This window comes from Arachis stenosperma, chromosome 3 (assembly GCF_014773155.1).
Source record: "Arachis stenosperma cultivar V10309 chromosome 3, arast.V10309.gnm1.PFL2, whole genome shotgun sequence".
NCBI lineage: Eukaryota > Viridiplantae > Streptophyta > Magnoliopsida > Fabales > Fabaceae > Arachis > Arachis stenosperma.
In genome coordinates this window covers 117056773-117078461 of record NC_080379.1, presented here as the reverse complement: position 1 = coordinate 117078461, position 21689 = coordinate 117056773, and the positions used below count along the sequence as shown (strand labels likewise).

Below are 21689 nucleotides of genomic sequence, written 5' to 3'. Positions count from 1 at the left end.
CAGCAAGTGGGCGTTAAATGCCCAAAACAAGCAACTACTGGATGTTAAATGTCCAAAACAAGCAAGGACTGGGCATTAAACGCCCAAAGGAAGCATCTCCTGGGCGTTTAACGCCAGGATTGTGGGAAGGAGGTAAATTTCATTTCACTTCAAATTTTTTCCATTTTTCATGTTTCAATTCATGATTTCTTGCATGAACATGTTACAAATTCTCATTTTCAACTTTAAAATGCAAAAAAAAAAATCTTAATCCTAAAAATATTTCTTCTTTCTTCTTCAATCTCTTTTCAAATCTTTTTCAAAACTCATCTATCTTTTTCAAATTCTTTTCAAATCTTTTTAATTTCTTTTCAAATCATTTTCAACTCATCATATCATCTTTTCAAAATTAGATTTATCTTTTCCAAATCCTCATCATATCTTTTGAATTTTAAATTTGCATCTCTTGCATATCATATTTATCTTTTGCAAATCATATCTTTTTCAAAATTTTCGAACCCACCCACCTCTCCTCCACAATTCGAAATTGCCTCTCCTTCTATTCCTCTCTCTTCCTTTCTTTTGCTTGAGAACAAGCAAACCTCTAAGTTTGGTGTGTTCTTCCGTGATCACTGAGCTAAAACTCATCAAGATCATGGCACCTAAGGGAAAACAAACCACTTCAAGAGGCAAGAAAGAGAATATTCCAAAATCACTTTGGAATCAAGAAAAGTTCTTAACCAAAGAACATGGAGACCATTACCACAAAATAATGGGTTTGAGATCAGTGATCCCAGAAGTTAAATTCGATCTGAAAGAAGACGAATATCCGGAGATCCAAGAGCAGCAGAATCAAGACAGCATGATTTGCAAACTACTTAAAGAACAAGAGAAGCAAAGGCATGAGCTACAGGAGCTGAAGCGCCAGAAGCTGTCTCTTGAAGGACTAGACACCCCACAGGTTGAAGGAGCACCCATCATCTCCCAAACTAAAGCTGTCTCTTTAAATCTGTGATAACTTTTATTATTAGGAACCTATTTTTTTAGAGTTACATGACTATTAGTAATTAGAATCTTTATTTTTATTTCCAAATAAGCTATAATTTATTTCTCTCATCATCATTAAACATGAATAAAATAGTAGATTTTTTATAATAAAGGAGGCAATTTTTATTTTTTCGAGTTCTTAATAAGATAAATTCAAATTATTTATATGTGGTGGCAATACTTTTTGTCTTCTGAATGAATGCTTGAACAGTGCATATTTTTGATAGTGAAGTTTATGAATGTTAAAATTGTTGGATCTTGAAAGAATGATGAAAAAGGAAAAATGTTATTAATAATCTAAAAAAATTTATGAAATTGATTCTTGAAGCAAGAAAAAACAGTGAATAACAAAGCTTGCGAAAAAAAAGGGCGAAAAAAAAACAAAAGAAACAGAAAAAGCCAATAAACCCTTAAAACCAAAAGGCAAGGGTAAAAAGGGATCCAAGGCTTTGAGCATCAGTGGATAGGAGGGCCAAAGGAATAAAATTCTGGCCTAAGCGGCTAAATCAAGCTGTCCCTAACCATGTGCTTGTGGCATGCAGGTCCAAGTGAAAAGCTTGAGACTGAGTGGTTAAAGTCGTGATCCAAAGAAAAAAGAGTGTGCTTAAGAACTCTGGACACCTCGAATCGGGGACTTTAGCAAAGCTGAGTCACAATCTGAAAAGGTTCACCCGGTTATGTGTCTGTGGTATTTATGTATCTGGTGGTAATATTAGAAAACAAAGTGCTTAGGGCCACGGCCAAGACTCAAAAAGTAGCTGTGTTCAAGAGTCAATATACTAAACTAGGAGAATCAATAACACTATCCAAATTCTAAGTTCCCATAGATGCCAATCATTCTAAACTTCAAAGAATAAATTGAGATGCCAAAACTGTTCAGGAGCAAAAAGCTATCAGTCCCGCTCATCTAATTAGAATTTATGCTTCATACAGAAACTCTGAGATGATTTTGCCTCTTGATTTTCTTTCTATCCTATTTTATTTATCTAGTTACTTGAGGACAAACAACAGTTTAAGTTTGGTGTTGTGATGAACGGATATTTTATACGCTTTTTGGGGGTAATCTCATGTAGTTTTTAGTATGTTTTAGTTAGTTTTTAGTATATTTCTATTAGTTTTTATGCAAAATTTATATTTCTAGACTTTACTATGATTTTATGTGTTTTTCTGTGATTTCAGGTATTTTATGGCTAAAATTGAAGGATCTGAGCAAAAATCTGATTCACGTTGAAAAAGAATTGTTAACGCTGTTGGATTCTAACCTCCCTGCACTTGAAATAGATTTTTTGGAGCTACATGAGTCCAATTGGTGCACTCTCAATTGCGTTGAAAAGTAGACATCCAGGGCTTTCCAGAAATATATAATAGTTTATACTTTGCTCAAAGATAGACGATGTAAACTGGCGTTCAACGCCAGTTTCATGTCCCATTCTGGCGTAAAACGCCAGAAACACGATGCGAGTTGGAGTAAAACGCCAAAAACAGGTTACAACCTGGCGTTTAACTCCAGAAACATCTTAGGCACGTGGAAAGCTCAAATCTCAACCCCATCACACATCAAGTGGGCCCCGGAAGTAGATTTATGCACTATCTATCTTAGTTTACTCATTTTCTGTAAACCTAGGTTACTAGTTTAGTATTTAAAACAACTTTTAGAGGTTTACTGGGTACCTCATGACATTTTTAGATCTTAACTTTGTACACTTTGACGGCATGAGTCTCTAAATTCCATTGTTGGGGGTAAGGAGCTCTGCTGTGTCTCGATGAATTAATGCAATTATTTCTGTTTTTTATTCAAACACGCTTGTTTCTATCTAAGATATTCATTCGCACTTCAATATGATGAATGTGATGATCCATGACACTCATCACCATTTTCAACCTATAAACGCGTGCCTGACAACCACCTTTGTTCTATATTAGATTGAATGAGTATCTCTTGGATTCCTTAATCAGAGTCTTCGTGGTATAAGCTAGAATCCATTGGCAGCATTCTTGAGAATCCAGAAAGTCTAAACCTTATCTGTGGTATTTTGAGTAGGATTCAGGGATTAAATGACTGTGACGAGCTTCAAACTCACAAGGGTTGGGCGTAGTGACAAACGCAAAAGGATCAATGGATCCTATTCCAGCATGAGTGAGAACCGACAGATGATTAGCCGTGCGGTGATAGCGCATCTGGACCATTTTCAATGAGAGGACGGATGGTAGCCATTAACAACGGTGATCCACCAACACACAGCTTGCCATAGAAGGAACCTTGTGTGCGTGAAGAAGAAGACAGGGGGAAAGCAGAGATTCAAAAGACAAAGCATCTCCAAAACTCCAACATATTCTCCATTACTGCATAACAAGTATTATTTAATCCATGCTTTTTATTTACTACCAATCAAAACTGAGAATTATTATTATCCTGACTAAGAGTTACAAGATAACCATAGCTTGCTTCAAGCCAACAATCTCCGTGGGATTCGACCCTTACTCACGTAAGGTATTACTTAGACGACCCAGTGCACTTGCTGGTTAGTGGTACGAGTTGTGAAAAGTGTGATTTACAATTTCGTGCCCCAATCACCAAGCCTTAACACAACAGAAGAAATAGAGGGAAAGGTCAAATGTTGGATCCAAAAGGAAAATCAAAATCTAATTTGGTGCATAAGCTAATCAAAGAGTTTGAGTTGCCATTCTTATGCAAACTAATAGCTTGTTGGAGTTACCATTTTCTCTACTACACTACTTTGAGTAAGAAGAAGAAAAAGGAACTCTTTTCTTTTGATTCAAATGGAAGGCTTCAATTGAAACTTAGAGCCAAAGAATGCATCAACGGTGCTGATCCTTTGAAGGCGAAAGAAAAGGAAGAAAGAGAAGAAGCTATGTCAAAAACCAAGTCAACTCTACCAACCATGAAGCTTTGCTGAAGTCATATTTCTCCTCTGCATTTTTGCTTTGATTTTGGGGAAGAAGACAAAGTCAAAAGGTGCTCCACTGTTCAGAATTGGCATCCACACCAAATTCAAGTTTTGGAAGCTTTACCCATATATGAAAGAGTAAACGACCAGAAATTAAAGTAATGAAAGAGAGCACACTATTTGGGTCCTCATAGAATTTCAGCTATACCGTCTTTTTCTTTATGGTTATTCATTGAATATTCTATTCTTCAGTTTTATCTTTCTTTATTTCAATCAATGGCAAAAGGCAAATTAGTGAGGTATCAGTAAAATCCATTGAGAGAAAAGGCAAAGAGAGGTAGGTTGGACAAAAGCCAAAAAAATTATGTCAACCTCTTTTGTAATCATTTCGGTTTTGGTATCATAAATTTGAGAGGTTTTTCTTGCTAAGTTGGGTGATCACTTAGTGTTGAGTGTCTAGGGAGTGAACCTAGCCAAATGAAGCTTGGTTAGAAGTTTGGTTTGTCCTTGATAGAATAGGAAGAATTTTTTGGAATTGTTGTTTGTAATATTTGAAAAATATATTGAAAATTCCACCATAGTTGTGGTGGAGACGGGATGTAGGTCACATTACTCAAGGTGGCTGAATCAGGATACATGGCTGTGTCTTTTTCTCTTATCTTCTCTTTTTGATTCACTCGCTATGAGACAAAATGAAATTGTCTCTTGCATAATCAACTTTGCAGACATTACAACAACACATGTTAATTCCTCGTCTCTAATTTGATTCTGTTTCATTCGTTAAGAGACAAAATAAAATTGTCTCTTGCATAATCAACAGTGCAGACATCATATCAACATTGTCTGAAAATTTTGGTTTGAAGTTTAAGTTCACAAGTTTAAAAGATGCCATATATTCAAATCCCCTTTCTGGTTTTTAGGCCATTGAAAATCTTCACTCAGATATAGTTGTCTTCATGTGAAGTTAATATTTGAAAATTTTTAGATGATTTAACAAGTTTAACTAAATCAACATCTAATAGCTCTCAATTATCAACTTTATATACACACATTTATATGTGAGAAACAATGAATGTTTGATATATACAGTAAAGAATGATGATTGTAAATTTTAATTTATTTTTTAATTATTTATTTAATATTTAAATAGATAAAAATTTAAATATATATTATTTTTAAAAATATTAAAAAATTAAAAAACTAAAATTTTTTATTTAAAATTAAAAAGATGAATTAGGACATCTAATTATTTTTTTCTCATATAATAAATCCAGGGGACCATGTTATTTCACTTGAGCAATTGCTGAATAAATTCCCACCCCTTCTTTTGCTTAAATTTTTTTTTTAACAAGACGCAAATAAACCAACTTTAATTTATATATTAGTAAGCATGTCATTGTCTAGTAGTAGGTACTAGGTAGTGCATTAGTGCTCTCATCAACCAACATATAACTTTTGTTTTGTTTAGAAAAATATAAAAAATAAATGACGGACTAATCATCACCGTCCAATTTGCAGGTGCTATAGCCATTCCAGGTTAGTGTGAATAGCATCTTTAGTACGAAACAATAATCTTATGTAAAATACTAACGTATCATTGACTTCACAATTTTTTAACTGAACAAAAGAAAAAAAAAAATCTGTATGATTCTTACCTATCACAACCAAACTGCGTTTAATATGATTTCCTATGTTGCTTTACTACTATGTGCAAAGTCCATGCATCAAAGGCTGAAAACTAATACAACAAAGAAATACAGTTCATATATGGTTTACTATACATCGAAAAATTTTAACTAAGCGACGCAAGTTTAAACTGATCATTTATATATATTGATCATATAGTTTTTCTTTATAAATAAAACAAAAAAACATGATAGAATTTAAGGTTGTGAAAACTGAACTGATTAAGCAACTAATTTAATGATTCAACAGTCTAATCAGAATTGAATCATAGTTAGATCGATTTAATTAAATATACAATAAAATTATTAAAAATTTAATATAGAATTTTAAATATTCAAATAAAATAATTAGCATATACAATACTCACCATAAACAATAATTTTAAATATTAAAAATTTTAATTAACTCAAATTCTAATAAAATAATTAGCATAAATACCTAAAATAAACACTCACACTTCAAATCCAAACAAGTCAAAAAATCCAAAAGCATAAAAAAATTTAGCAATTCAATAATCAGAAATTGAAATTCAGATACACTCACAATTTACATTCGCATTTCAAATTCAGTAAATCACACCACCAATAACCCTAATTTAGAAAAAAAATAGCAACTCAATAATTACAGTAAATCCGAATCAATAAAATAAACAAAATGAACAAATATAAATTGAAGCAAACATAGATTTCAACAGTGCATACTCATAATCATAAACATTATTCGTTTCCAGAATCATACAAAAATAGAAACTCAGAATCATAAAACTCAGAGACAGGTGAGACAGAGATAGACGAGGTTGGAACAAAACTCAACTACCGGTGAAAGAGGAACAGCGAGACAGAGACAGAGACGAGAGAAGAACAAAATTCAACTGTCAGGGAGGAAGAACGGCGAGACAGAGACGAGGATATGATTCAAATTGACAACGCCTCGATCTGCATGTCCATGACAACAACGACGACGTAGAGAATAGTAGAAGACGGAGTTTTGATATGCAAGTCCAGAGGCGACGGCGTGGAGGAGAAGAGGATCGATGACCAAGAGTTTCAAGTTGACCCTCTGTCTGTCACTACTGGCAACGACGGCACCTTTTCGCTGACGAGAAGAGTTCGGCGGTGGCAAAAATGGTGACTGCTGCTGCTGGTGGCAGAGAGAGAGAGAGAGAGAAAGAGAATAGTGGCTTAGAGTTTTTGTGTGAAGGAAGGGAACTGAGAAGACATGCTTCAACCTTTTATGTGCTGATTTTTTTTAATTAAAATTTTGAAAACCATTAAAAACGTCCAATTTTATTAATTTGCCAGTTTATTGTTGGGTTGACCGATTTTTTTGTCAATTTTTTATTAGACAATTTTCTATGTCAACTGAAACAACTATAAAATTAGTTTTCAATTAATCTAGTCGTGTTGTGAGAAGAATGAAAGATGAGGTGGATGACCATCATTAATTAAGGGTGTTTGATTTCAATGATGAATGGCTCAACTCCTCATGGCAAACATAAATTAATGAAGTTGAAATTGTAAGCTTCACACGCCTATAAATAGTGAAGCAATCTGAGAAACTACACACAGCAATAAAATTCTCTCTCTCTCACTCTCTTATAGGACTACCACATTCTTCTCTCTCTTTATATTTCGTTATTTTTCATTTGTTACCTCTTCCTTGTTTATTTATTTAGTTATTTTACAACACGTTATCAGCACGAAGCTCTAACAAAATTTTAGGAAAACTCCAGGTAATAAATTTTTATTATGTTGAAGCTCTCTCATCTTAAATTTAATGCTCTAGATATATTTCAAAATAATTATTTATCATGGATACTAGATGCTAAAATCTTTCTTGATTCAATGGATCTTGGAGATACCATTAAGGCTAAAAATAATACATCCTAGAAGGATAAAGCCAAATCCATGATTTTCCTTCGTCGTCATCTTGAAGTATGATTGAAAAATGAATATCCCACATTAAAAGATCCTGCAGATCTGTGGAAAGACCTTATAAAAATGTACAATCATCAAAAGACAGTGATACTTCCTCAAACCCGATATGTTAGAGAAAACTTTCTCGACCTTCATGCCTCGAATGTGCTCGTGCAGCAGCAGTATCGAGAAAAAGGATTTAAAATTTTTTGAGCTAATCTCTTGCTTTCTTGTTGCTGAGCGCAACAATGAGTTGCTCTTAAGAAATCATGAAGCGCGCCCAGCTAATGCGGCAAATTATAACCTCAGAAAAGGTAAATAGCAAGATTTTGATAACAAGAAAAATTATGGAAGGAAAAGAAATTACGTTCACAAGAAAAGATCTCACCAGAAGTGGGATAAAGAAAGAAACAATGGGCAAAGTATATCAATTAAGGATAAATGCCTCCGTTGTGGTGGAAAGGGCCATTGGTCACGTACCTGTCGTACCCCAAGGCACCTAGTTGATCTTTATCAAGCATCCTTGAAAAAAGAAGACAAAGGAAAGGAAACAAGTTTTGTTTCAAATGGTAAAAATTCCACCACTCATTATGATGTATCTAATTTCTTTAAGGATTCTAAAGGAAATATTGGCTATTTGATCAATGATGGAATAGTTTGATATATGTATGTGTTTGTTAAGTATTCATGTGAATAATTTTACTGTGCATGTACTTCTACTCATTTTATTATTATTATCATTTGTCTTTGAAGAAAAATGGCAAGGACATATTCTGAAGATATTTGTCTTGCGGATAGTGCAAGTTCGGACACTATTCTTAAAAGTGATATATATTTTACCCATCTTGTGCCAAAAGAAGAATATGTTAATACTATTATTGGCTCAGGAAATGTGATAGAAGGCTCCGGAAGAGCTATAATTTTGTTTCCTGGATGAACAAAATTTATAATAAATAATGCACTATTATCTACCAAGTCTCTGAGGAACTTGTTGAGTTTCAAAGATATTTGCCGAAATGGATATCATATTGAAACAATGAATGAGGAAAATCATGAGTATCTATGTATCACAACTCATGATTTAAATAAAAAGGTTATATTAGAAAAGTTACCCTCACTTTCATCTGGGTTGTATTATACCAAGATTAGTGCAATTGAATCACATGCCATTGTAAACCAGAAGTTTACTAGCCCAAATGAATTCATAACTTGGCATGATAGATTGGGTCATCCAGGAACAACCATGATGAGGAGAATTATTGAAAACTCTCATGGACATTCACTAAAGAACCAGAAGATTCTTAAATCTAGTGAATTTTGTTATGCTGTATGTTCTCAAGGGAAGTTAATTTTAAAGCCATCACCAGTAAAGATTGGATTTGAGTCCCTTGAATTCCTAGAAAGGATTCAAGGTGATATATGTGGACCTATTCATCTACGATGTGGATCTTTTAGATATTTTATGGTCCTGATAGACGCATCTTCGAGATGGTCACATGTGTGCTTATTGTCTTCTCGCAACCTGGCATTTGCGAGATTAATGGCTCAAATTATTCGATTAAAAGCACAATTTCCAGAAAAATCCAATCAAAGCAATTCGCCTTGATAATGCTGATGAATTTACTTCCCAAGCTTTTGATGCTTATTGTATGGCTAATGGAATAAGTGTTGAACATCCAGTAGCTTATGTTCACACACAAAATGGGTTAGCAGAATCATTTATTAAGCGCCTCCAATTAATTGCTAGACCCTTGCTTATGAGAACAAATCTCCCAACCTCGGTTTGGGGGCATGCTATTTTACATGCCGCAGCACTTATTCGTTTGAGGCCAACGAGTTACCATCAGTTCTCTCCTATGCAATTAGCTTTTGGCCAGCAGCCAAATGTTTCCCATTTAAGAATATTTGGGTGTGTGATATATGTTCCCATTGCACCACCTAATCGCACCAAAATGGGACCCCAAAGAAAATTGGGGATATATGTTGGATATGATTCTCCCTCTATAGTGAGGTATCTTGAGATACAAACTGCAGATGTATTTAAAGCCCAATTTGCAGATTGTCATTTTGATGAATCAAAATTTCCAACATTAGGGGGAGAGAATAAGCTTCCTGAAAAGGAACTTAATTGGAATGCATCATCGTTGATGCATTTAGATCCTCGATCAGGGAAATGTGAACTAGAAGTTCAAAAGATTATACATTTGCAAAGAATAGCAAATGAATTGCTTGATGCATTTTCTGATACAAAGAGGATAACTAAATCTTATATACCAGCGGAAAATGCCCCAATTCGAATTGATGTCCCAGTAGGACAAGTAGCCATTGAAGTAAATTCACGCCAAAAGCATGGCAGGCCTGTCGGTTCCAAAGACAAAAATCCTTGAAAAAGAAAAGAGGTAAATATGAATCCTGTTGAAAAAGACATAGTAAAGACACCTGCAGTTGTCCAAAATTCTAATATAGTTTTAACACCAGAAGACGTTCATGTACCTAAAAATTGTGAAAATGACGAGATCTCGATAAATTATGTCTTTACAGGAGAGAAATGGGACCGAACTAAGACAATTGTCAATGAAATATTTGCATATAATGTGGCATTAAATATCATGCATGAAAGTAAGGATCTTGAGCCAATATCAGTCGAAGAATGTCGACAAAGGAATGATTGGCCAAAATGGAAAGAAGCCATAAAGGCTGAGTTAGACTCACTTGCAAAACGTGAAGTTTTTGGACCTGTAGTCTGATGCGTGAGCATCTTGTCTATCTTTTCCTAGTGAATTTGCATCTAAATTGTTGAGTTTAATTAAGAATTAATTATATTTTAGCCACTATGGATGCTATTTTGAGTTTTGGGCAATTTTATTTATTTTAGGTAGCATTCGGAGGGATTTGATGAAGTTTCTGTAGAGAAGAAGAAGAAACCAAAGAGATAACCAGCGAAGACCGACGCAGACGCGTAGCTCACGCGAACGCGCGGAATGAAGAAATCGCAATGACGCGTTCGCGTGCTTTACGCGAACGCGTGGACTGGAATATGCACAAATGACGCGAATGCGTGGACGACGCGGACGCGTCACATGCACGATCTGCAAAAATACAAATGACGCTGGGGTGATTTCTGGGCTATTTGGCCCATTTTCCAGCCCAGAAAACATAGATTAGAAGCTGCAGAATGGACAAAGCAAGTGATCCCCACCCATCAACTGAAATTCTGTTAATTAATTCGAATTTAAATTCAAATCTTATCTTTTAGGAAAAAATATTATTTTTATTTTTAGATAATTAAGATTTTAAATTAATTAGCAGTAGTTATAAATAGGGGAGACTTCTCTTCTATTAGGGACATTACATTACATTAGAGGGATTCCATTAGGGAATTCTATAAAAATTTACATTCTACATTCCATGGCAACTAAACCTCCACTGTTAAGGTTAGGAGCTCTGTCTATTTGTATGGATTGATTTTATTACTTTTTCTATTTTAATTTATGTTTTGGATTTATATTTAAGAATTGTTTTCGCTCTTTATCTTATGAATCTGGGTGGAACGGAAGTATGACCCTCTTTCTATTTGAGTTCTTGTAAAACTTGGAAAAGCTCTTTACTTGAACAACAGCTTGAAAACATATTCTCCAAAATTTTAATCATTTGGATTTAATGGGATACGTGACATATAATCCCCTTATTTTTGGGTAATTAGAATTTTTGTGGTATATAAACTGAAAATTGATTTTTACCCTCTAATTGGAATTAATTGACCAATGAATTGGCAGTTAATGAATTTTAGAGGAGACTAGGAAGGTCTAAGGAATTAGGGTCTAGTCACATATAGGTTGTCATAAATTAAATCCTACATAATTAAAATAGTTAGTAAGAAAAGTTAATTCGGAAAAATAGATAACTCTGAAGCCTTAACTGTTTATCCATATTTTATTTCCAATTTATTTAATTGTCTATATTTTTGATATTTTGAATTCGAACTTAAACCTTTTGAACATCTCAAAACCAATTTTAGCTTGCCTAACTAAGCCAATCAATCAATCATTGTTGCTTGATCCATCAATCCTCGTGGGATCGACCCTTACTCATGTAAGGTATTACTTGGTATGACCCGGTACACTTGCCGGTAAGTAGTGTGGGTTGTAAAATACCGCACCAAGTTTTTGGCGCCGTTGCCGGGGATTGATTGTGATTAACAACTATTAGTTGTTTGATTGCTTAGATTAGGCGTTTTAGTTTTAATTTTATTAAAAATAATTTGCTTTAAATTTTCGAAAAAAAAATTTTACGTTATTTTTTTATTTTTATTTATTTACGTTAATTTTTTTTCTTTTGTCCTTTACGTTATTTTTTTTCTTTCTTTACTTTTCCTTTTCATTTACTCCCCCTTCCCCTGTTTCGTTTTATTTTTTTATTACTTGATTTTAAAAAAAATATTTTAATTAAATTTTAAATTTTCGAAAAAAAAAATTTTATTTATATAAAAAAAATTTAATAAATAGCACCAATATTTTTCTTAAATTAAGTTTGGTGTCTCCCAGTTAGTTTTATTTTAATTCTTAGAATTCTGTTCTTTCTTCTTTGCTTTTCTATTTACCACATGGTGCGTTTAATCATGTTTGGTGTTTTGTACTAAGAAAAAATAATGGAGAGAGATCACATGGGTTACTACTCACACCCGAGTAGTGATTCATATTATGGTGGATGGAGGAACTATCCAAATTTTGGTTGGCAAAGTCAAAACCAAAGAAACTTCAATGCTCCATGTTCCAACTATCAAGAGCCACCACCTCCATATTCATACCACGAACCACCATCTCCATATTCGTACCAAGAACCACCACCTTTCTACCCATATCAAGAACCATCATCCTTCTACCCATATCAAGAGCCACCATCTTCCTATTCATCTCAAATACCATCAGATCTTGAGCTCCTCATGAAAGAATGCCTACATGATATAAAGACAAGTGTTAAAAATATAGAGAACTATGTGCAGGCAATAATCAAGTCACAGGAAGAGGAGCAAGCAAATTCCTTCCCAAGAGATATAATGTAAGATCCTATGGAAGAAAGTGAGGAAATCAATCAAAGGAGTTTATACTCTAGTGAACTAGAGAACTTTTCATCCCCACACATGGAAGAAAAGGAAGATGCAAAAGCAAAGGAGGAAGATGCACAACCTCCCATGCCTTTGGTAAGCAATGAAGAAGAGATTGAATTAGAAGACAGCTACCAAGAGGAAGAGGTTGAAATTGAGAAAGCTTGCAAAGAGGTAGAAGAATTCAAAGAAGAACACAAGGGAGTGGAGCTTGCAAAACCACCATCACCATCCAATACAACATTCAAGTGGGTAAAATTTCTATCCTTAACCTGTACTTTTCCACTTGAATATGGGCTACTAGAGACGGATGGTCAACTTAGAGCTCTTTGTGGCATCAAGAGTAAGAGGAAGATGGTTAGTGGCAAGAGATGTCAAGCAAGGTTCAGTATGGTTGCATGCTCCAAATTAAAGTGCAAGAATTGGTGTAGAGCTAATTTGAATGGGTTTAGAAGGTTGTTTGGATGTCTCTGTGAGAATTCTGATTGCTTGCCACCCGGTGGGAACAATGGTGATACACAAGAAAACGGGTGTAAAAGCAAGGTTTGGGACCTTGGGATTCATTCCCACAATCAACACTATTGGGACCTTGTCACTTACTTCAACTTGCTTAAAGGCGTTATGCCCCTAGTTTGGGATCCCGATAGCCATTGAAATTACAAACATTGGTGGGGATTCCTGGATCAGTACAAGCATAAGCCACCATGACAAGGAGCTCACCACATGTCCAACTTAAGGACTTTAACTAAAAGTGCTTGGTGGGAGACAACCCACCGTGGTATGATCGTTTCTTTTCATTTTTTTTTATTTTCCGTAGTAGTAGTTTTCTTACTTATTTGGTTTTTATTGAGTTCTTACTAATTTTCTGATCATGCAGCTATTTTTAGAACAGGAACCGGATAATAAAAAAAAAGAGGAGGCACACGACGCGCAAGCGTCATTGACGCGAACGCGTCAATCATGTGTGCATGAAAAATGAATTTTGACAGAGAGTTGAGGGGGAATGGCGCCGAAACTAAGCCTTTATCACAAACGATCCCACGCGAACGCATACCCTACGCGTTCGCGTCATTTGTGATTTTTGCCATCCACGCGGGCGCGTCACTGACGCGGACGCGTGACCTGCAAAATCGACGTAAAAGAGTGTTTGGGCAGAGAGTTGTACTGGCTTGGGGAAAGAAGTTTGCTAAAAGCACAAATTTGGTCACGCAGACGCGTGACTGACGCGTCCGTGTCAATTGCACATATGGCCATCCACGCATTCGCATGCATGACGCGAACGCGTCGTATGAAAATTTGGTTCCCAAGCCATGCGAACAGAAAGTCGCACGGGCGCACGGCTGGCTTCGCGCAAATTGCACAAAAACCAGGGCACGCTGACGCGTGCTTTACGCTTACGCGTCATTATGGAAATTTCGCGACCCACGCGAACGCGTGCTGCACGCGTTCGCATCGCTTGCGCCACACTAATTCGCCGCCCAGTTTTCTTTCTCTCTCTCTCCCAATCCTAATTCTCTCTTATTCTTTTATCCTTTTATTTTTCTTTCTTCATAATAATTTCTCTCTTTCTATTTTCAGTTCTTATTTTCTTGAGGACAAGCAAACCTTTAAGTTTGGTGTTGTTGGACGCTGCGCTTATTGGTTTTCTGGCACAAAAGGGAGGCGAATCATCTTAATTAAGGAGCACAACCTGAAGAATAAAGCGACCGCTATGATAACTAAGGTGGTTGAGTTCCTTTCATTTTTATTCCTCCCCCTCTTCTTCTACGTTATGTTCCAGTTTTCTGCTATTTTGCTTTGTTTGTTGCATGATCTTTTATTAGTTAGAATCATAGGATTAGTTTTCTTTTAATTGCTTTAATGCTGAAAAGATGTTTCATGTACCACTCACTGAGCTTGAATCTAAAAAGAAAAGAAAAAAGAAGTGATGTATTGCATGAGAAATTGAGTTTAATTCTAAGAATAGTCTTATTTACTTAAATGTGGTGGTATTTTCTGTGATTTTTGAATGCATGATATGAACAGTGTATATTTGAATTTGAATCAAGGGATGTTGATGTATAAGGAACAGGAATTTAGAGAATTATTATGCCTTCTCTAAAATAAATAAAAGTTTAATCCTTGAAGCAAAAGAAACAGCGAAAAAAATAATAAAATAAAATAAAAGCAAGGTCCAAGGCTCTGAGCATCAATGACTAGGGAGGTCAGACATGATTAAAAGCTCAAAGAGTTGTTTCCCTAGTCATATGCTTGTGGTATGATTGTGTCAAGTAATCCTTGAGACAGTGATTGTATCAAGTAATCCTTGAGACAAAACACTTAGAGTCGAGACCAAATGCGTTTCACAGAGTATGTCAAAGGCTTTGAGCACCACTGTCTGGGAGTAATTAAAAGAAAAATTAGAACTCAAAGAGAGTTCCCTAGTTAAGTGTTTGTGGTATTTCTGTGTCAAGTAAAGCTTGAGACAAAATATTTAAAGTCACGGCTAGGCTCAAAGGTGCAAAGCACCAAAGAAAAATAAATTAAAGTAAATTTTGCTGTGTTCAAAGATTAAACTGAAATATAAAAGATCAGAGAATTCATAATATTATCCGGATTCTAATTCCAGATGACAGTAACATCCTTCTGATTCAAAGGAGAGTGAGATGCCAAACCTATTCAGGATTACAGTTATAAACCCCACTATAAAAAGAGACATGAGCTTAATCGAACTCTCATTCTCATGCAAATTCACATCATAAGCTTATATTAGTTTTGGTTGCTTGAGGACAAGCAACAGTTTAAGTTTGGTGTTGTGATGCGTGAGCATCTTGTCTATCTTTTCCTAGTGAATTCGCATCTAAATTGTTGAGTTTGATTAAGAATTAATTATATTTTAGCCACTATGGATGCTATTTTGAGTTTTGTGCAATTTTATTTATTTTAGGTAGCATTCGGAGGGATTTGATGAAGTTTCTGCAGAGAAGAAGAAGAAACCAAAGAGATAACCAGCGAAGACCAACGCGGAAGCGTAGCTCACGCGACCGCGCGGAATGAAGAAATCGCAATGACGCGATCGCGTGCTTGACGCGAACGCGTGGACTGGAATATGCACAAATGACGCGAATGCGTGGACGACGCGGACGCGTCACATGCGCGATCTGCAAAAATACAAATGACGCTGGGGTGATTTTTGGGCTGTTTGGCCCACTTTCCAGCCCAGAAAACACAGATTAGAAGCTACAGAATGGACAAAGCAAGTGGTCCCCACCCATCAACTGAAATTTTGTTAATTAATTTGAATTTAAATTCAAATCTTATCTTTTAAGAAAAGATATTATTTTTATTTTTAGATAATTAAGATTTTAAATTAATTAGGAGTAGTTATAAATAGGGGAGACTTCTCTTCTATTAGGGACATTACATTGCATTAGAGGGATTCCATTAGGGAATTCTATAAAAATCTACATTCTACATTCTATGAGCAACTAAACCTCCGCTGTTAAGGTTAGGAGCTCTGTCTATTTCTATGGATTGATTTTATTACTTTTTCTATTTTAATTTATGTTTTGGATTTATATTTAAGAATTATTTTCGCTCTTTATCTTATGAATTTGGGTGGAACGGAAGTATGACCCTCTTTCTATTTGAGTTTTTGTAAAACTTGGAAAAGCTCTTTACTTGAACAACAGCTTGAAAACATATTCTCCTAAATTTTAATCATTTGGATTTAATGGGATACGTGACATATAATCCCCTTATTTTTGGGTAATTAGAATCTTTGTGGCATATAAACTGAAAATTGATTTTTACCCTCTAATTGGAATTAATTGACCAAGGAATTGGCAGTTAATGAATTTTAGAGGAGACTAGGAAGGTCTAAGGAATTAGGGTCTAGTCACATATAGTTTGTCATAAATTAAATCCTACATAATTAAAATAGTTAGTAAGAAAAGTTAATCCGGAAAAATAGATAACTCTGAAGCCTTAACTGTTTATCCATATTTTATTCCCAATTTATTTAATTGTCTATATTTTTGATATTTTGAATTCGAACTTAAACCTTTTGAACATCTCAAAACCAATTTCTGCTTGCGTGACTAAGCCAATCAATCAATAATTGTTGCTTGATCCATCAATCCTCGTGGGATCAACCCTTACTCACGTAAGCTATTACTTGGTACGACCCGGTGCACTTGCCGGTAAGTAGTGTGGGTTGTAAAATACCGCACCATAGTCCGTACACCAGAAGATGTAAAACCTGTTGGATACCGGTGGGTATTTGTGAGAAAATGAAATGAGAAAAATGAAGTTGTGCGCTACAAAGCCCGACTTGTGGTACAAGGTTTTTCACAAAGCCCCAGTATAGATTATGAAAAAACGTATTCCCTTGTAGTGCATGCGATAACATTGCGTTATTTGGTCAGTTTATCTGCATATCATAAACTGCATATGCATTTAATGGATGTGGTAACAGCCTATTTGTACGGCTCATTAGATCGTGATATCTATATGAAAGTCCCTGAAGGATTAAAGATATCTAAACCATCCAATGAATATTCGCAAGGGTTATACTCAGTCAAATTTCAAAGATCTTTATATGGTCTGAAGCAATCTGGACGAATGTGGTATATTCGTCTTACTGAGTATCTGGCCAAAAATGGATTCAAGAATGATGATATATGTCCATGCGTTTTCATAAAGAAATCTGCATCTGGGTTCATTATAGTTGCTGTGTATGTTGATGATTTACATATCATTGGAACTCCTGAAGAGATTCCAATAATTATAAAAACTCTAAAAGAAGAGTTTGAGATGAAAGATCTTGGAAGAACTAAATTTTGTCTCGGCCTGCAGATCGAGCATGTAAAAAATTGGATCTTTATTCATCAAACAACATACACAGATAAGATCTTGAAAAGATTTTATATGGATAAGTCACATCCCTTGAGTACCTCAATGATCGTAAGATCTTTGGATGTGGAAAAGGATCAATTCCGTTCTAAGAAAGAGAATGAAGATATACTTAGTCCTAAAGTACCATATCTTAGTGCTATTGGTGCACTAATGTATCTTGCTAATAATACACGACCTGATATATCATTTGCTGTGAATTTACTAGCAAGATATAGTTCCTCTCCAACCAGAAGACATTGGAGTGGAATCAAACAGATCTTTCAATATCTTCATGGAACGATTGATATGGGATTGTTTTATCCATATGGATCCAAGTCACAATTAGTTGGCTATGCAGATGCTGGATATTTGTCTGATCCACATAAAGGAGATCTCAAACAGGATACCTATTCACATTTGGTGGTACAGCTATATCATGGAGGTCCACGAAACAGACGATTGCAGCAACATCCTCTAATCATGCTGAAATACTAGCGATACATGAAGCTAGTCGCGAGTGTTTTTGGCTGAGGAGTGTGGTCCAATATATTCTGTCATCATGTGGACTGATTGATCAGAAGATAGCTCCAACTGTCCTGTTTGAAGATAATACAGCATGTATTGCTCAACTTAAAGGCGGATATATCAAAGGTGATAGAACAAAGCATATTTCTCCCAAATTCTTCTTCACTCATGATCTTCAAAATCAAGAGACAATTGATATCTAACAGATCCGCTCAAGTGACAATCTGGCAGATTTATTCACAAAGTCACTCACAAAATCCTCATTTGAAAGATTGGTAGATCATATTGGGATGCGTCGATTTCGAGATGTTAAATGACATCGACAAGAAGGGGAGACTGTACTCTTTTTTCCTTGGTCAGGGTTTTTTTTTCCATTGGGTTTTTCTTGACAAGGTTTTTAATGAGGCAATCCCCATCACTAAAGAATATTGTACTCTTTTTCCTTCACTAAGGTTTTTTTCCACTGGGTTTTTCTTTAGTAAGGTTTTAACGAAGTAATAATCCAAAATAGTCATCTAAGGGGAGTGTTGTGATAAGAATGAAAGATGAGGTGGATGACCATCATTAATTAAGGATGTTTGATTTCAATGCTGAATGGCTCAACTCCTCGTGACAAACATAAATTAATGAAGTTGAAATTGTAAACTTCACACGCTTATAAATAGTGAAGCAATGTGAGAAACTATACACAGCAATAAAATTCTCTCTCTCTTATAGGACTACCACATTCTTCTTTTTCTTTATATTTCTTTATTTTTCATTTGTTACCTCTTCCTTATTTATTTATTTAGTTATTTTACAACAAATCGAAGTAGCTAGTCGGTCTGATTCCATTCATACTATTATAGATTCATTTGTTTATTCCAGATTGAGTACGCAATAGTCAATACATTTAATTATGATTCAACGTGGAATATTAATGGAATGGAATACACACCATGACCATACTCTAAAGAGGAAAAAAAAAAAAGATGCATCATCGTTTCCACGTTTCATAATATTTTCCACGAAGCTAATAACTATACCTTGGACAGCAACAGGCCAACAACATTGATACTGTACCAACAACTATACATTACGCAACAATCATATCATCGTTTCCTCCTATGGGGAAGAAGAAAGCCACGAATCCATAACATATATTAAATCAATGGCTACCGTGCCGCCATGTATATTATTCCTCTTCTTGGTGGCGCTAACAAGCATAGGCATAGCAAAGGCTCAGTTCTACTGTGAAAGCATATCATGCGGGAAGGGAGGAGTTTCAATTGAGTTCCCGTTTTACCTGAAAGAAAGTCAAATCCCTGGATGTGGCTACCCAGGGTTCGAGCTCTCATGCGCCAACACCACCACGGAGCCCTTGCTGACTCTCCCAGCTGAACCAGGTCACTTCACTGTGAAACTCATCTCCTTAGAAGACCAACAAGTTTGGATCAACGACCCTCAGGAATGCCTCCCAAAGCGTTTGATGCGTGAGCGTGGCCTCAACCTCCAACGCTCACCCTTCCAATTAAGCTCTGCTTACTCGCTTGTCAACTACACCTTCCTCAGATGCCCTTCAAATTTAACCGCTTTGTCTATGGTACAACCAATACCCTGTTTGAACTCAGGGTTTAATAGTAGTAGCAAATCTTCGGTGGTGGCGATCTTGTCGAATCCGCCGTTTCCAACGCCGTGGACGTCGCCGTGCCACGTCATATCGTGGGCTATGATCCCGGTTGCCGGTTTTCCGTGGCTGTTTTGGACGGATTATTATTCTGACATAAAGTTGGAATGGGATAACCCAAATTGCGGAAGTTGCGAGGCACGTGGAGGACGGTGTGGGTTCGTTGGGCCAACGCTTCGGGACACTGCTTTTCATGTTGGTTGTTACGATCTTCCCACTCAACTTCAAGGTATGTCCATTACAGTTTCTTATGATTACTTAACGAAAAAGCCTTCAGAACCAACATGACACTTAACATTAAAACAAGGAAAAAAAAAATTAAAAACTCCTAAAAATAAAACCATTCAAAACTCAATTAAAAAAAATATTTAAAATTCAATCTGAACAAAAATTTATCTTTAGTGAATTTGTTTGACAATTTATTATTAACAATTAGTTCTCTTGTATTACTTTTTTTTAATTAAAAAGAATAATTATATTCAACTATGTTTACTAAAATTAGTTATTAATAATATAAAATATAAATACACATTAAAAATAAATTAAATTATGTATATATTTATATACAAATACATTAATGACTAATTTTAATAAATATATTTTTTGTTATAATTTTAAATTGTTTTTTGCTTTGTAGGTCTTTCGAGGAAAACCAAGTACGGTTTAGGTATGGGCTTAGGAATACCTGGAGCCTTGTGTATTATTGCGCTTGCATATTTGTTCTACGCCAAGATGAAGACACATGAGCAACAGAGGCTATCAAGAAGTGATTTTTCGACCATAATTTTACCGCGTCTTCCTGCTCAAATCATGGGATTGGATGCTGCTAGCATAGAAAAATACCCCAAAACCCTTCTTGGTGAAAGTGGGCGATTGCCTAAGCCTAATGACAATCTTTGTTCCATATGTCTCTGTGAATACCAGCCCAAGGAGACCTTGAGGACCATACCTGAATGCAATCACTATTTTCATGCCAATTGTATAGATGGATGGCTGAAGATGAATGCTACTTGTCCTCTGTGTCGCAATTTACCTGAAAGATCTGTTGCATCATTAATCCCGTCTATACCTGCATCTCCCACTTATTAGGATTTCCCCATTGTATTTCTAATAACTTTGTTAGACACGATCACAATGTACTATACATTCTTTTATTTCGGTGGAAGTTTCTATCTATACAAAATTCCTACACTTATACTCACACTAGTGAAGGTTATACACTTTTAATTTTGAGATTAAAAGTAACGGATAAATATAAAAAATAAAAAATATCACTTGTTTTATAAAAAAAAAAGTGTATGAAAGAGGGATATAAGAAAAATTCTGCAATCATCATTTTTATGGAGTAATGTTAGATAACTATTTTTTCTCGTCTAACACCAACTAATATTTTTAAAATTATTTTATTTATTTTAAATTATAGATTTTAAATTATAAATATTTAGAATTCACTCCAGAGTTAAATTTTTTTTCTTACTTTAAAACAACTAAAAATGAATCATTTGAATTTTTTTGAGAATTCTAATTTTCATTTTTTTTATTAGTAAATTAGACCATAAAAAATCTAATTTTTAAATCAATTCTCACATCCTTCAAATTCGATATGTTAAATATTTAAAATATTCTTATTTATAATTAATAAAATAACTTTGTCAAAAATAAAATTATAAAATAAATTTAATTTCATATAAAAATTTAGGAAAAATGACTAAAATAAATTATTTGAGAGTCAAATTTATCTAGATACAATTTTTGTATATTCCATAGCCTAATGCAATTTTTCAATAAACTATAAATCGCGAGAGGGTCCCGAAATCCAATTGAACATAAACCGCCACATTTGACAATTCTTTTTGCATTACCATTAAAAAATATATGCAATCAGAACACACATACCCCCTACTGTTTCATCAATATACAATCATAGTTTTAATGAAATGATTGAAAGTTCCCCTGCTATAACAGCCACCATCCATGACTGC

General features: G+C 34.9%; 1 protein-coding gene across 1 annotated transcript; it reads left to right on the top strand.

The window, feature by feature from the left end:
• The first annotated feature begins 19020 nt into the window (after positions 1-19020).
• LOC130967462 (putative RING-H2 finger protein ATL21A) lies at positions 19021-20899 on the top strand. Its single transcript, XM_057892327.1, has 2 exons — positions 19021-19936; positions 20345-20899. The coding sequence occupies exons 1-2, from the start codon at positions 19192-19194 to the stop codon at positions 20794-20796; spliced, it is 1197 nt and encodes a 398-aa protein (XP_057748310.1). The 5' UTR covers positions 19021-19191; the 3' UTR covers positions 20797-20899.
• Positions 20900-21689: the final 790 nt, after the last annotated feature.

Excerpts from the sequence above, each read along its gene's own strand:
- LOC130967462 (XM_057892327.1), top strand. The coding sequence starts at position 19,192 with ATGGCTACCGTGCCGCCATGTATATTATTCCTCTTCTTGGTGGCGCTA. Across the intron at positions 19,937-20,344 it reads TCTTCCCACTCAACTTCAAG|GTCTTTCGAGGAAAACCAAG; the intron begins GTATGTCCATTA and ends TTTGCTTTGTAG.